This window comes from Pogoniulus pusillus, chromosome 30 (genome assembly GCF_015220805.1).
Source record: "Pogoniulus pusillus isolate bPogPus1 chromosome 30, bPogPus1.pri, whole genome shotgun sequence".
NCBI lineage: Eukaryota > Metazoa > Chordata > Aves > Piciformes > Lybiidae > Pogoniulus > Pogoniulus pusillus.
This window is the reverse complement of record NC_087293.1, coordinates 2,290,616-2,307,054: the sequence shown is the minus strand read 5'-3', so window position 1 is coordinate 2,307,054 and position 16,439 is coordinate 2,290,616. Positions and strand designations below refer to the sequence as shown.

Here is a 16,439-nt window from a genome sequence, read left to right as displayed (position 1 = left end):
AAATATCCAGCCTGAAATGCTGGAGGGTACTGAAAACACATCAAAAACTTTATTTCACCGATACATATAACTATTACATGATAGAGATGCTCATAGGAATTGCTAGAATGAAGTTTTAGTAAGTTCTTCAAGGCATTTTTTTCATAGCTTGTTTGGAATTTCATTTATATATATATATATATATATATATTTATGAGAAAGGAGTCACTAAAGGGGCAGAAGGTTGTGTCCAGCTCTCCCTATGATTCCCTGTAGTCAGTGTTCATTTACATGTCAAGAGTAATCTCTAGAAGGCGATAAACAGCTGATGCCCACTCTACATCCACTACATGTTTTCATGCTGCCCATTTCAGGGCCTGTAAGGAGAGCTCAGCCTGCATCGCAGCACCCCGGCAGCGCACACTCCACCGGCGCTGGGTCCTGCCGGCTGCCTGATTTCGGCCCGCCGGGGCGGGCGGTGCTATCAGCCGCGGCCGTCCCGGAGCTCGCAGCGCTGCTGAGACGCAGGCTTCTGCGGTGGAACCGCCGCTCGCCGCGGGTGAGCTCTCGGCTGGGGATGCTCGGCAGCACCGGGGAAGCGGGCGGGGATGCGCGGCGAGGCGGCTGCACAGCTCCGCCGCCTTGGCAAGCATCCCGCGCCGGGGCCGGGACAGCGGCGAGCAGCACCGCAGTGCCGGCAGTCGCCCGCACCTGGCTGGGGCCCAGGACACGGGAGCGGGCAGGAGCGAAGGTACGCACCGCCCCGGGGCGGGGGGGAGCCTGCTGGGGCCCCCATCGCAGCGGGAGGGCAGGGCCCGAGCCGAGCTGCGCTGCTGGAGGCCGCTCCTTCCCGGTTCATCCCGGGGACACGGCTCAGCCGCGCCATGGCGCGTACTCCTCTCCGTCCGCTCCCAGTGGCACCGGGGATCGGCGATAGCGAGGCGCCACGGCTGCTTCGAGTGCTTCACAGCCGGTGCCATTTCAGCGGGCATCGCGGGCAGGCTGTGCAGCGGGAGAAGGCATTTGAACCCCTGCCGCAGGCTCAATCGATTAGTTCGGCGAAATCCCTGCCCCTTTGTACTGCAGCACAAGGTGCGGCCGCCTTGGCGCCCGGAGGCTCTGCCGCTCTCGCTGCCCGAGCGGGCAGGTACGGCGTGAGCGGGGCGGCCGCACGCAAATCCGGCTGCTGAGCAAGCTGCGAGACGGCAGCGGGCTGGTGGAGCAGGAGGAGTTAGTCAGGGCTGAGTCACGGTTAGGCTCGCCCCCGTTGAGCCTGTCTTTTCCTGCATGCCTGTGATCTGCAGGCTGCTGACTCTTCCGATTCACTCCTTTAGTTTTGTTTTGTTTTGTTTTGTTTTGTTTTTTCCTAGGGATGACCTCTAAGAATGCTTCAGGTGAAGCTAATAGTAACCGGAGATGACTTTGGCTACTGTCCTCGGAGAAACCAAGGCATCGTGGACTGCTTCCTGGCTGGTGCGGTGTCTAACGTGTCCCTTCTAGTCAACGGAAGTGCTGCAGAAGACGCAGCCAAGCTGGCAAGGAGGTAAGCTACTTTCTTTAGCTCATTCGTGGGCAAGGAGGAAAGCTACTTTCTTTAGCTCATTCGTGGGCTATCCACGGAAAGCCGAGCCCATAAAATTTGTTGTTTTGTAGCCCTAGTATAAGCACTACTTCATAGCCCAGGCTGGTATAAGAAAACTGGATTCAGGTTACTAAGACACTTCCTAGTAAAACCAGTGATCTCCATAGCCATCTTGGCTCTTCCTCTAGTATTAGCCACTGCACTACACCTTTTTTTTCCCCTCGGGATAGAAAGTGACTTACACAAATTGACTAGTAGAGATCGGATTTGTTGGACTTTCACACACTTCTAAAAGATGCACCAGCATTAAAGTCTGCACTAAAATACCCACATCACGCTGCTACTGCTAAAACTTAGGAGCACAGAAGTACAAATCTTTTAAAGCTCTTTTGCTTTAATATGTTTCAGCCAGGCTGAGAACAGCCAGCCAGTTTCATTGCACAATCAGGAAATTACAGAGGGCTTTAACAGCCCACAGTGAGGGTTTGGTTCTTCCACCCCAGAAACCTTCTCAAAAGGCACCTAATATTTCTATTAATTTTAGGCTTAATAAATGAAAAGCTGCATAGATAAAGAGAGGGACAATACCTGTCACCTTTACTCCTTCAGGAGCTTTGCAGAGGTTGCTGGCGCGGTTGGGTCTGTTGGAAATCGAATGTTATGTGCTGCTCTCATGGACTAGCCCAGCAAATCCTTTAACAGGAAGTATTACTTGAATTTAGAAGGCAAAAACCAGCTAATGCTTCAGCTCCACTGTGAGCAGGCACTTGGAAGCAGGAGTATGTCCTGAAAGAGGGAGCAGCAGGGTTGAAAAGCAGAAAAGGAAAGGAGCTCTGCTGGTACTAGGAGAACAGAGACCTTGTGCTTCAAATACAGCTGCTGCAAGTTCTGTGTGAGTCCTGCTGTCCTTCTTTGCCTTGATCGTCTTGCCACAATTTTAGGGGCACTTGGAAATTGCTTGTAGGTTAGAGCAGGGTGTTACTGGAAAGCCAGAATGTGCTGGTGGTGCCAAACTGATCTCCTGTTAAAAAAGTTAGAGATTACCTACAAACACTGACCGAAGAACTGCCTCTGGGATGATAAGGGGAGAGACAGAAGGACACAAGACTGTTGAGGTGCCTGAAATCCTGTTAGTAAATTAAACAAATTAAATGTAAACTGTGGAGATAAAGCCAGCACTTCTCTCAGACACGGAGGCACCACAGGACCCTCAAAGCCAGGATGCTCTGACAGTGTTGTCAGCTATTTTAGCTGTGGTCTTTAGCAGGCTTTTAAATATAGAATCCACCTGGCCTCATTTCCATAGCCCCAAAGTAGGCCATGTAATCAAAGGTTTGAAAAGCTTCTTTGAATCCAGGTCATGACACTTGCACTGACAGCTGATATGAATGTGAAAAGCCAGGTTGGAGGGCAGGTGACAGCAGAATCTGCAACAATTTCATTCTTTTTGGGGGGTCATTTAGAATTGTAAATGTGAATTAAATGGATTTCAATCTGTTTCTGAGGATATAAAGCAGGGTGAATTTGACAACATCTGTCAGTACTGAAAATCAGCAGTCGAGGTTCTGCAATTCCTCTTTTGTCCAAGTCTCTGTAGCTGTATTCAGCCCTACCCTGGGGGAAGCATTTGCAAGATTGGGGAAGAGTTGTCTGTGTTCTAATGCGAGTCTCACTGCTCATCACTGCAGGTCTGAGCTCTGTCTCCTTACCTGGTTTTCAGTTAATTGAAGACAGGCAAAGCTACTTAGTACCAAGACAACTTTTCTTGCAGCATAGTCCTTAATTCCAGAGGAGCTGTGTCCTTTTCTGAAGGATGCTCATGCTGCCTTGCAGTATTAGGACTTGGTATCCTTCAGAAAAGAACACAGTTCCTCTGGAATTTCGTGCTTCCCTTCCTTTTTCATAGTAATTCTGTAAGCTTCTGGGTGTACCATCTGTTGCCCTGTGTTTTGATTAGAAGCCTTGGCAGAAATGTGATGGTAGTCAGCAGATCTTTGTACCAGCTCTAACACAAACTGACTGGAAAGCAGCAAACCCAAGCAGTAAATAATGCACCTTTCATACTATTTACGTGCTGGATTTGTGGCTTTTCTCATTCACTGTCACAGTTAGGCTCAAAAGAATGGACTCAGTCGAAGCAAAAGGGAAGTTTCGGCAGAGGTCTGATTCCTCACCAGATGACAAACCTGTTGGTAGCACTGCTAGAGCAGTGTGTAACCAGAACAGGTGCGAGAGCAGACTTCCACTGATGAGGTTCAACAGCTCAAAGCTTCTCTCTGTATGGGACATGGACTGAGTGTGGCTTCTTGGTTATCCTTACAATATAATCTCATTCTTATAGTTCTCAAGCCCCACCCTTGAAGTCAAGCAGTCTTCCTGGTGCTTGTTCCAGAGCCTTTTCCAGGGATTGGAAGGGTTATTTTGTTACCTGAAATGAATAGGACTCTTCATTTTTTTTCCCCTTAGAAAGGTGATGACAGCAGAAACAGAGACCTAAGATTTTTTGCTGCCATATTTCCACACCCACCTCCACCCCTTCTTTTATCAACCAGCTCAGCTCTGACTGTTAGGACTCTTTCAAGGTGATTATGCCCAAATACTTGATGAAAAGTGACATATTTTGGACCGCAACCTGTTAGGTTCTTTTTTGCACTTTGAATGCTGAACATTATCTACACCAAAGCTGAAGCCCCCACGACATCTGGGTACATTTAACAGAAGAATCCAACAAAACCACATTTAATTGCTGTCTATGTTTTCACTTCCTTTCCCATCAACACTAATTGCAAAATGTGTGTGTAAATTGTGACTGAATTCTGACCCTCACAGTCAACATCTGACTAATCTAGAAGTCTCTCGTGCTTTCTCCTCACCGTTTTATCTGACTGGTAATCACACAGCAAACGGCTCCACTGCTCAACTGTGTTTAGATTAGGGGTGGGGCCCAATCTGAGGCCTGAAACTAGAATCTCAGATCGTATTAACTCTACTGGCAACAGCACTTTTTGCTGATGTCTGGTCACAGATGTAGGAGCTTCCATCGACAGAAAGACAGAATTAAAGACACATCTTTAAGCTGCAGAGGCTTTGGAGTGTGTAAGTCCTTAGCAGTAATGGAGCAAGAGAAGATGCTATGTGATGAAAGACAGTCATGTCTTGCACTTTGCTGAAATTGCCTGAAGATGCCAACCTGAGGAAACTCAGATGTGTACTTTGCACAAAGCACAGCCTTGCTTTGCCTTCAGATACTTGGATGATTGCTGAAGCAGGATATCTAGATACAGATATTCACATGAGGCTCTTAATTGTGTCACACACGGGCTGAAACTTGATGAACCAGTCATTTCCTGGATCAGGACATGAATAGGATGTGGAAAGTAGGTGGTGAAGGGAAGGGGAGCCATGCTTCTGCCAGAGCATGCTGCCTTCAGCTGTTCAGTAATTCCCACAGCCACTGCAATGGCTTCCAGCCACACAGGGACTGCACAGAGCCCATGCTGTGGCCATGCAGGACCCAGGGCACTGCTACACATCCACCGAGCTCAGAAACGTGCAAAGTTGGGGGGGGGGGGGGGGGCACTTGAAGGAGTCACTCAGTACAGTACCAGTCTCCAGGGGTCCTTTACTGCCAAGGATATGAATGAACAGGGATTGCAGCTGCACAAAAGTCCATTGGCTCAGCAGAGGCATTTGTTCAGAGCTCTCAAGCTGCAAAGCAAGCAACTACTTGAAGCAGTTTAGCTGATTGTATTTCCTCTCTGCATTTGATAACTGTGTTGGGCTTGCTGACTCAGAAATCTTGCCAGCCTGAATTCCTTGGTCCCTTGTTGCCCTTTGTAGCATTTATTGTAAAGACATCTCCCCTCTCCCCTCCACAGGAGCTGCTGAGCAAACAACCACAGAGCCAAGCTGGCTTTAACAGCCAGCTTTCTCTTAGTGGAAACAGCTCACTAATGGATTAACCTTAGTGGCTGCAGAAGCTACTGGCCTGAATCTCCTTCCCAACCTACAGCCAGCACAGTCTAATGCACCTTATGCTACAGGAGCACACACTTGTAGACATTGTCCTCTGGTGTTATCAAGAGTGAAGTGAACTCTTGTGCTAAATTCTGCTTTGCATTCTCTAGGACAGAGAGACAGACGTGCAAACTTCTAGACATGGGCCTCTCCAAACAGACTGTGGAAGGGTCATTGCTGCTTAAAACAACCACCAAGATGAGTTACTTAGAGACACCCAGCAAATTCCTCAGCATCATCTTGTTTTGGCAACTGCAGTGAACCTGTTTTCGTTGCAGAAGTGAGACTGTTGATTAAAGCTCAATGCCAGTCCTTTGATTTTGAAGCAATTAGAAGTGAGACTCGACTGGCAATGACCAGCAGGGCTCACCCTGTCCCATCTATAGAGGACTTGGTCAGAAGAGTGGGGATGAGGCCAAACCCACAACAGCTGAGCTCTATTCCTAGCATGGCATTACATGCTGTTGTAAAGCTGCTTGAGCTGTTGGACTCTGCTTCAGTATTTCAGCCAGTAAAACTGCAGGTACTTTACAGGCTTTGAAAACATGTGGGCAGCTATAAAGTAGGTTTGTGAAGCAGAAACAATTATTTGCCCTCTGAAAAAGAGACTCCTCCATGATATTCCTGTAACTTGATTTTCCTCCCTGCCTTTTTTAACAAAGCAGCAGCATGCCTTGGAATTTGCTCTTTGGTTGTGGAAGCTACATTTCAGTGGTGAGGGACACTCAGGAGCAGCAGTTACTCCATTGTGGTTAAAAGAGCCACTATTGGTTCAGTCTGAAAGCTCAAGCCTCTGGTCAGGACAGAGCATGGCTGGAGCCCTGTGTCCCAAGGTATAGCCCAGCTATTCACTATAATGCTTTACGTTTTGCTCATGTTTTCATCTCATTGCATTTAGGGTTCATGAAGTGTCAGGACTATTAGGAATGAACACCAGGCACTAGGTGCTGTATAGGAGAATCAGCTGGCTCACTGCTTCCAGAGGAAACACATTTAGGTACAGGAAAACGGTAGCCAGCAGCAGAACCCTGCCGTGTTGTCCTCCTCATAGCCTTCTCGCTTGCCCAGCATGCCTGCTTCTGTGCATCTCCCACAGATGAGTACTGCTGGACAAGTTCCTCACATGCTGTGTTTTGAGTTTTGGTTTCAGTGCCCGTGCCCCAGAGCTGTTAAACACTAGCAGCTCCTCTGCAGATGCCTCTGTGTGGCCAGTCTGTCAAACCAGCCCGGACTAACTCTACAAGAAAACTATTAAGATGTTCAGCTGGTGTTAGCCAAAGCTCGGAAACAGGCTCTAATGTTACAGGCAGAGGCTCCCCTTACGGCGAGAACAGGGCCAGCTCTCTCTGCACTTCCACATTCTGCACATTCCCCAGCTCCGGGGCTGGTTCCAGCCCGGGCAGGAGCTGCTCTCACGTTACACAGCGCAGCGCTTGGCTCCTTGGTGTCCCACACCTGTCGGAGGGGTTTGCCTCGTCCTGCGAACAGCTTCCTTCACAGCATTTGAGGCACTGCACAATTGGAGGTAGTTCATTCGATGCTCCTGGGAGACAACGCTGAGGGGCTCAGCTGTTCATTTCTTGCCCTCCCACAACAGATGAGAAGGAGGGTGCTCAACAGAGAGTCTTCCATCTGCTGATTCATGGTAACACATGATTCCTTCTTCTTGCAGACAGCAGTGGCTGTGGTACAAACAATGCTGTCAGCTGATGCAGCCAGTTTCCCAGAGACATGACAAAGAATCTGGGGCAGACTTGTGAGAGAAAACCAAAGCAAAACCCACAAAATCAAGCCACAAGTTCTCCTCTGCCACTGGGCTCACACAAAGTACACAGCAGGTCGCAGGATGGAGGGGAAGCCCTCCTGCCTCTCCACCCCTTCTTCACTGTAGCTGCTTCCTCCCCTGCCACAAGCTGCCTGCTTAAGGCACCCCACTCCCAATGACAGCATCTTCCAGTTCTTGTATTAGCCAGGCCTTGGTGTGCACATCATGTGCTCAGACAGGATCAACATTTACCATCAGTTACACAACCACCAACTCAGAAAAGCCAGAGAGAAGCTTTCACTTCAGAAGCTGCTTTGCTCCATTCAGCAAACTCCCTCATCACATGGACTGGAAACACATGACAAGGGACTTCTTTGGTTCCACAGAGCTGTCCATACAACTTGATTAACAATATTTATGGCTCTGAGAAGGAGACTACACCATCTGCCTGGAGCACAAGAAGTGGAGGAGACAGGGAAAAAGACCTTTAGTTCTGCAAGGGTCAAAACCTTAGGACCTGAAGAGTTGAAGTGACTCTGACTTGGTCCGATCCATCCACAGTCACTCTGCCTCCAGTAACTTCACTAATCAGCTCAGGGCAGCAGGCAGAAGGGAAAGATCTGAGGTTAGCACACTAAATAGAGATTGCTTTTGGTTTCCACCTTGTGGTTCAAAGGTTGTAACAGGGACAGACCATGCTGAGTTTTAGCAGCTCCACGCGGAAGTTCCTGGAAGGGTTTAAAGCATCACAGACTTGATGCCTTGAAATAAATGGCACACCAGGACTGGGCAGCACAGGAGGAACACTGCAGCTGTCATTCACTTGCTGGGGCAGCCAGAGGCCAGATGTTGCCTTGGAAAAAGTTTCAAAGCATTTTTTTGGCCACTGTTTCTGAGGAAGTGCTATGAAACTTAGCACAAATCTGAGCACTCACAGGTCCTGCTTTTCCTGTAGGGGAATCCACAGTACAAACCAAGAAGGAAGCACCAGCACTCTGCAAAGCCCTGTGGCTGAGAGGAGCCCTGCACTGGCCCCATAGCTTGTTTATGTTTTAATGTTGCAGAGCACAGCTGGTTAATAAATGGTACCCTCTTGATTCCTTAGCAAGGCTCTACCCATAGCCTGCTCACCTCCTTGCAGCAATCCTTCATCTGTGCCAGAGAAATGCTGCTTTGTACAGCTTGACCTTGTCACCCAGTGAGTGGTCACCTGCACCAGCAGACAGAAACCTGGCCACTGGGCATTTTCAGCTGCAGCCTCCTGGTCCAGGAGAGACTAAACTCACAATATTTACACCTACAGCCTGCACTGTTGCCGTTAACAGCTGCCTTGGGCATTCCTCATATCTGCTTGGATTCTGGTTCAGGGCAGCTTTAGAAGTTGTCTCACGAATGTAGCATCTTTGCTAGGGCTGCCTGGCCCTTCACAGCCTCCACAGGGTTGTTACTTGGAGATATTCTGCTCTAGTTGGTGTCATTCTGGAAGAGCAGGGCTATGAAGATGTGCTCCAGTGAGTACACCACCACTTTTTAAGTCAATCTGGGTCTTTCACTGAAATCGCTCTCTTTGGCCATAGTAAGGGAGGTGGAGGTGCAAAGGTTAACAGATAATTCATTCCTGTTACAGACACAACATCCCAATAGGCCTGCATGCCAACCTCTCCGAGGGCTCTCCTGTATGCGAGGTGCTCAAGACAAACTCTTCTCTGCTCAACCAAGATGGATTCTTCCACGGGAAAATGGGATTCAGAACAGCTTTATCAAAGGGTCTCCTGAACATGTCAGAGGTAGGAGAAAGCCACACACCCCCATGCTGCCTGCTTTCCTGATACAGATCAGCCTGCACTTATCCCAGCACATAACAGCTGAAGGTCTTTCCCAGATCCCAGCTGCAGGCAAACATAGAGATGGATGTTGGCTGTGTTGCCCAGGCAGCTGGAACTGGCTGTCTGGGACCTGGGCCTAATTCTGCCAAAGGCTCTGCAGCCTTTGAGAACTCATTCCTCCCTGTTTTAGTGCCTGCACACACTGATGTCCTGTTAGGTACTTACCTGAGGGAGCAGAAGAGGCATTAGAGCAGATATTTAGAAAGAACCTAGAAATCAGGAAATTGAAGAAGCCAGAGGAGTGCTAAGCAGGCAGTAGGCTTTTCATCACCTTAGGAGAGGCTTTTGTCACTGGGGAAGTGGCTGGGTTTGCCCCATGAATGTTATCTTGTGATCAAATCTGACTCTAAGGTATGAGCACCCATTTCCCCATCCATTTCCAAAGGAAATGAGTATTCAGGTATCCTGTGGGATTTAGAAACTCCCAGTGTCAGCACCATCCACACAACCAGTGCCATAAAGAGAGCCACAGCTAGGGGAGGAGCTGGGGAAGCCAGCAGCATCTCATGTCCATGCATCATAGCAGCTTGTGCCCCCCAGGGTCAGGTCTCAAGTACTGGCCAGCAGAGTCTCCAGCAGCCCCTGTATACCCTCCTGATCTCAGCCTGCTAACAGGTCTTGCTGTGATCCTCCTCTGCTGCACAGGTGAAGCAGGAGCTAAAGGCGCAGGTGGAGCTGTTCCATGAGCTGACAGGTCACCTACCTCTGCACATGGACGGGCACCAGCACATCCACGTCCTCCCAGGTAAGGAGGGAGTTCTCTTTTTGCCAGCACTCAGCAGGTGAGAGTCAGCTCAGAAGGAACTCCCTTGCCACAGCTCCCTGTTCAGGTAATAAACCTCTGTTCCCACCTGGGAGACAGTTCTGGGCCCAAACCTACTGCTTGGTGGCCTGTGTCTTCCTGTAGCAACACACAGGGATGAATGGCACAAATGGTCCAGGTTACATCTTTGCTTCCAAGGAGAAATAATTCACATCAAAGGAGGCAGGCTGGCCAGTTTAAACTGTAATGCTTGAACTTGCAAGAGCTGGTAGCTCTTTCAGGTGCCACAAGAACCCCATCCTGTCAGTTGTGTTTCTGCACCAACCTCTGCCTGCAGGTTTCAGAGTGCTTCCCAGAGGTGAGCAAGTACCTTTTGTCCTTGATTTGAAAATTAGATCATTGTGGTACAGAGATGGAAAAGAGAGAGAGAAAACCCCACTGCAGCAGCTGGATGCCCTGGGACAACACTGCTCCTGGCAGTTTGCCCTTACAACAAATCTGGCTGTACAGGCACCCAGTCAAGAACTTGTTCCTGACAGTGCAGTCACCTCTGGTGCACTGTAGGACCACAGTGGCTAATTTAGAAGGGGGTACTGGACTAAATGCTCAGTGCTGAGGGAAAGGCAAGACACTTATAAGCAGCTGTTGAGGGAGTGATATTTCTAGTATAGAAGGAGACTCCCATTCGGATGGCAAAACCCACTTCAGCAGAAGATAAACTGAACTGTATTGTCTTACCCATGGAAAGAAAAGACATCTCTGTGCTAACAGCTTGCAGGGGACGTGCTGAGCTGGCTGTCCTGTTCCTGGTGATGGTGTCTTTGTTTTCACTTACAGAGGTCAGACACATATTTGCAGAGGTGCTGCGGGAGTATGGGATTAAGTACACACGGGTCCCAATAGAGCCAGGCCTTCATAACTGTGACTGGATTCCACCAGCCCTGATGGACTTTTATCTGGGAGTAGAGGAAGATTCCTTTAACACAGTGGATGTGTTTACACAGCATGGAATAAGGTAAGGCAGGCATCACACATCCTTTCTGTGTATCAGCTTTTAGGTGTTGGCAGTTCCTGATAGCCTCTTTTCAGACTGGAACACATCACCTTTCTCTTTCCACTCTGGGGCATACAAGAAGGTTCAGGAGCAGTGCTGGGGGCACTGAGACTTAGGGAGGAGTTTGGTTTGAACAGAGATGACTCACTTCTCACCTGAAGGGGATTGTTCTTCCCAGGGTGTACCTCTCAGCCTTTCCAGTGGAGCTGCATTAGCCTGGCTGCTGGGGCAGCAGGAGGCTGAAGTGCTGCAGAGCACTGGAAGTTTAAAAGTATGATCAGTGGGAAGCTTTCAAGAAAAAGAGCCAATGGCATCCTGGCCTGCATCAGGAACAGTGTGGCCAGTAGGACAAGGGAGGTTATTCTGCCCCTGTACTCAGCAGTGGTCAGGCCACACCTTGAGTGCTGTGTCCAGTTCTGGGCCCCTCAATTCAAGAAAGATGTTGAGGTGCTGGAAGGTGTCCAGAGAAGGGTGACGAAGATGGTGAGGGGCCTGGAGCACAAATCCTATGAGGAGAGGTTGAGGGAGCTGGGCCTGTTTAGCCTGGAGAAGAGGAGGCTCAGGGGTGATCTTATTGCTGTCTACAACTACTTGAAGGGGCATTGTAGCCAGGTGGGGGGTGGCCTCTTCTCCCAGGCAACCAGCAATAGAACAAGGGAACACAGTCTCAAGTTGTGCCAGGGTAGGTATAGGCTGGATATTAGGAAGAAGTTCTTCACAGAGAGAGTGATTGGCATTGGAATGGGCTGCCCAGGGAGGTGGTGGAGGCACCGTCCCTGGGGGTCTTCAAGAAAAGCCTGGATGAGGCACTTAGTGCCATGGTCTGGTTGATTGGATAGGGCTGGGTGCTAGGTTGGACTGGATGATCTTGGAGGTCTCTTCCAACCTGGTTGATTCTATGATTCTATGAAAACTTTCCATCTCCCTGCAACAGTGGAGAAAGGGCTTTAAGGAGCAGGGAAGAGACTAATTATAAACAAGTGTTTGCTGTTAAAGCTCAGAGGGCTTGCAGTGCTGCAGCAGGTGATAGCTGCTCTGAGCAAACAGGCTTGCTGGTGCCCTGCATGTCAGGGGCTGAACCCCAAAAACTCACTCTTCCCCAGGAGCAGACGTTTCTGGAAAGCTTAAATCAGGTAGCATTTTAGGGACTGAAGATACTTCCTCTGAGACCTTCGCAGTCACCTGGCCTTTGGGGCACTGCTTCTTGAGTCTGGGCTGTTGATTTGGTGTCAGTTACTCTGAGTGCTGGCAGCAGGCTGGCTGCTCGCCGTAGAGCAGCACATGAGCCGTGCTCGAAGGGCACAGCAGCGCCGGAGAGATGCTCGGGAGCGAGGAGCCCTCCTGTCGGGACAGCGTCACGACAAGGCCCGCGCAGGGGAGCTCAGTGGCAGCCCCGCACGCCAAGGGCCGCACCGAAGGGGTGGAGGCTGCGTCCCTGCGGGGAGCCGCCGCTCCCTGCCCCAGCCCTGCACGGCGCAGCGGGGAAGTGCCGAGCCGGCCCCGGGACCTCCGCGTTCACAGCCGCCCGGCTGCTGGCGCCGGGCGAGGGCGGGACCGGGACACCCGGGAGAACGGATGCGGCCAGCTGAGGTCACAGGGAACCCAGGTCGGCATCTGTGCCGAGGTACCACAGTGAGACCCCGGAGTTCCGTCTCTGGCACTGGAGACCCGCACGCCTGTGCTCACTGCACAGCAACAAGGCGTTAGCAAACGCAGTCAGTTTACAGCTAAAGACAAGTTAAACTTCCTTCTCCTAAGTCCTGCAAACTCTTCTCAAGAAGAGCTGAGTGTTCAGCTGGGCTCTTGCTTTCTTCCACACACTTCTCGTTCTGCCCTTGCGTTTGCTCACACAGAGCTCCTGGGCTTGGCCACACCGAGCCAGAAGAATGAGGTTTGTAGCCAGGACTGAACGAAGAAGTGAGTTGAAATAGCCTCTAGCTGGTGTCCTCTCAGCTGTGTGGTCTCAAGTAGTCTTGAGTAGTAACATTTTGTCCAGTGTCTCTTCTTTATTATGGCTCTTTGACACATTCAAACAGAATGCTTTGTGAGCAAGGTGGTTTCCATTTTATTTCAGTCTTTTTTCTGGTTTCCACATAGCTGAGGGTTAGTATCTGCAGATGGTTACTCTTTGGGTTGTAATTGGCCTAGTAAGTCATTAGGATAACATTTCTCAGTTTAGCTCTGCTCATTCCTTTTCTGTGCCTGTAGGCTCACAGATGCCAAACTCTGACAGTGCATGCGACAACAGCAGCAGCAGTAGTGCTGGGGCTTTGCTGGGACTTTGTTAGGCTGATGAACTGATGCTTTAATGAGCATCCTGGGTTTAGTAGGGAAGGAACTTTTACTGGCTTTTGTCTACAGTTGTAAGTTCTAAACCAATCCCTCTTCTATCTTGAGTTTTAGGTACATCTGTCTTACCAATCCACTGGCTGCAGCCCTTCTCTAACTCCCTGGTTAGCAGTAACATCGATGTTCCCTCCTCTGGCTGCAGGTGGACAGACATTTACATAGGTCTGAGCACCATGGGCAAGAACATGTCTGTGGGTAACATCTGCAGCGCCATCGACTCTGCCATCGTGGAGTTCACGTCCAAGGCGCCTGCGCCCGCACACCCGACGCCACAGGGCAGGATAGTGACGATTGAGCTGATGGTGCATCCAGGCTACCCGAGTGTCCCACCCGTCGGTGGCTGCGGGGAAGGGCCAGATGATTTCTCACAGTCCTGGGAGCGCCTCCACGAACTGCAGACGCTAATGCAGCCAGAGCTACAGAGCCATTACAAAAGCAGGAACATCCAGCTTTGTTCGTTCAAGGACCTTTAAGTGCCCACACACACAGTCATACTGTGACAGGCAGCTGCTAATGTCCCCAGACCCCAGGCCACTGTTAGCAGGGCAGAACCTCCTGGGACAGCTGACAGGAGCTGGGAACAGCATTAGGGTTTTCACAGAAGAGCAACACCCTGTGAGCAGCTACAGGCAGTACCCTGGAGCCCTGACTGGTGGTTTTGAGGCCACAGCATCTGCTCTGAAGGTGACAAAGCTCTTCAGCATCACCCACTCACCGTTCCAGCACACAGCCTGGGCTCAGCTCCTGCCACCACGATGGTGAGCAGCACAAGGATGACATGTGACTGTGAGACCACAGTGCACAGCCAGAGGGGTCTGAGCATTCCTCTTTTTGAGCTGACCTGCAAAAAGAGAAACGTGCTGCAGAGCAAGTGCTGCTTTGGAGCAACTGCTTGGTGTAGGTGCTGGCACAGTCAGCAGTTGGTTTTCTCAAGGCACTTGATCATGATTGCTCCCCCTCTGCTGGCACCTGCTCACTGACGGTGAGGGGAGCAGGGACACGTTACCTTCAGAGCATTTGTCCAGTCGGAGCAGTTGGATCATGGGTTTAGCACGGTGGTGCCTGCAGCCACGCTCCACGTGCAGCCTCGGCCAGCAGGAGCTACGGCTCTTCCCATTTACGTTGTCTCTTGGCATTGAGCCACCACAGGAAAGTAACATCAGTCACAGCCCCTTCCCAGAGGCTTTTCTTTCTGTTTTGTTTTTTCACTGGATGACTTTGCAAGAGCAGCAACTGTTGACCCATCTGCTGTTTCCATAACTGCTGCGTACCGGAGCTCACCAGCAACTGTTCCTGCGCTGCCGCTGCCTCCCGCGAACACAGTGTGGGAAGGCCTGCACCAGCTGGGAGTGAGTTTTCCTTTGGAGAAGGTCCTTGTGTCCATTTTAACTCCTGTCATCAAGGCATTCACATGCCAGCAAGTCCTAGGAATGCTGATCCCTCTAACTGCGTTGAAGAGGTAGCCCTGTCACTGAGCCCTAGCCCTGTCACTCAAGTATGACCTTCACAGGGGCAAAAAGATTGTATGCTTATTTTCTGCACAAAAGGGATCTATTTAACATACATTTTGGTTAGGCTTCTTTTTAATTCTAAAGAGCTCACTATGATTGCCATTCTTTGAAGTGAAAAATAAACAAACTCAGGCCTTTTTACACTGTAATGCTTCAAGAGGCTTTTGGTTTCAGATGCAGCTAGAGAGCAAAGGGAACCACTCACCTGCCTGCTCCTCCTGCGACTGTCTGTGGCACGCTGGAATGCCCACTCCTACTCTGCAAGTAGTGGGAACTGTCTGACTCTCCCTGTAGGCCATCTGAGGAAGCTTTTGTTCCATACAACTGAGAAAAACCAAGATGCTTTACAATATGTTTTCCCGGGGTCTTTCCTAACTCGCTGCCGCAGGATTACTTTGCTACCTGACAGGTTTGTTGTAAAGCCCAAGTACGGTGCTGTGCAAACGCTGCACCCCGCAGCCGACTCAGAGGAGTGGAGAGCAGCAGGCACCTCTCAGTGTCCCAGTTCCTGCAGCCCTGCCCAGCGGCGTTTGGCGGCTCGGTCCTGTTGCCTGGTACCAGGATGAGCCCCAGGCAGCAGAGCTGCTGAAGGCAGCTGCAGAGCACAACCAGAGCCGCCAGTGCCATCTAGTGACCCAGGACCCCCTCACCGTCGGGGAGAGGCCTGAGGGCAGCACCCCTAACTCAATACCCCTAATTCAGGTTTTTTTATGCAACTCCACTCGTTTTGATGGATATTTTTAAACCTTATTTTTAACATTTTAATTGCTCCATCTTCTAACCCATGACTTTACTCTGTTCATAACCCTCAGCACATCACTCACCTGGTGCCTGCTGGAAGCATTTTCTGCCAGCTGAACACCAGACCATGGTAATTTTGTAAGAGCAGGGAAGTTCTGTACTGCTAAAATACATATTGTGCCAGTTTTGTACTTTTAAGTGAACAGCATTAAACGCCAAATTTCCTTTTAAATGCAAGGGAGTTTTACATGGAGAAATGAATAAAGAACAACTCAAAGACTTCTAGATAGGGAACCTTTCAATTGCACAGATGAGCAAATTCCTCAGTGGTTCATAGACTGCATAAGGTTGGAAGGGACCCTCAAAGGTCATCTTGTCCAACACCCCCTGCAGCAAGCAGGAACACTTCCAACTATATCAGGTTGCCCAGGGCCACATCAAGTCTGAAATCCATCACAGTACTTAGACCAAAACATTTTAGGACTTGGCATTAGCACAAGAGTCTTATTTATCCTGGAAAAAAACATCAGAAATTGGGTTAGAATCTAAGAGTTTAACTGACACTGTCACCTAGAAAGGCTGGGGCAGATGAACTTTGGGGTCCCTTACAGCTTGGCATTCTGTGACTGTCTCTTTGGTCCAGCTGGAGAGTTTGGTTGTATGAAGACTTTAAAGACAAGACTGAGTTCAAATTAAACACATTCAGAGCACTGCCTACGACTAGCACCGTACCAGGACATGTAACTAGTCTAAACCCCAGACCTCTCTGAAAATAAAACCATGCCACAAAGC

General features: G+C 49.9%; 1 protein-coding gene across 4 annotated transcripts; it reads left to right on the top strand.

Annotated features, from left to right (window-relative positions):
* The first annotated feature begins 472 nt into the window (after window positions 1–472).
* Window positions 473–16,437, top strand: YDJC (YdjC chitooligosaccharide deacetylase homolog). 4 transcript variants are annotated; one of them, XM_064168909.1, is made up of 6 exons: window positions 473–538; window positions 1,350–1,522; window positions 8,971–9,130; window positions 9,875–9,974; window positions 10,830–11,007; window positions 13,538–16,437. In XM_064168909.1, exons 2-6 carry the CDS (start codon window positions 1,365–1,367, stop codon window positions 13,866–13,868), a joined length of 927 nt encoding a protein of 308 aa, XP_064024979.1. In that variant the 5' UTR covers window positions 473–538; window positions 1,350–1,364; the 3' UTR covers window positions 13,869–16,437. The 4 variants fall into 4 exon arrangements, with proteins under 4 accessions (XP_064024979.1, XP_064024977.1, XP_064024978.1 ...); XM_064168907.1 differs by lacking the exon at window positions 473–538 and adding an exon at window positions 647–730; XM_064168908.1 differs by lacking the exon at window positions 473–538 and adding an exon at window positions 1,041–1,126.
* The last annotated feature ends 2 nt before the right edge of the window (window positions 16,438–16,439 follow it).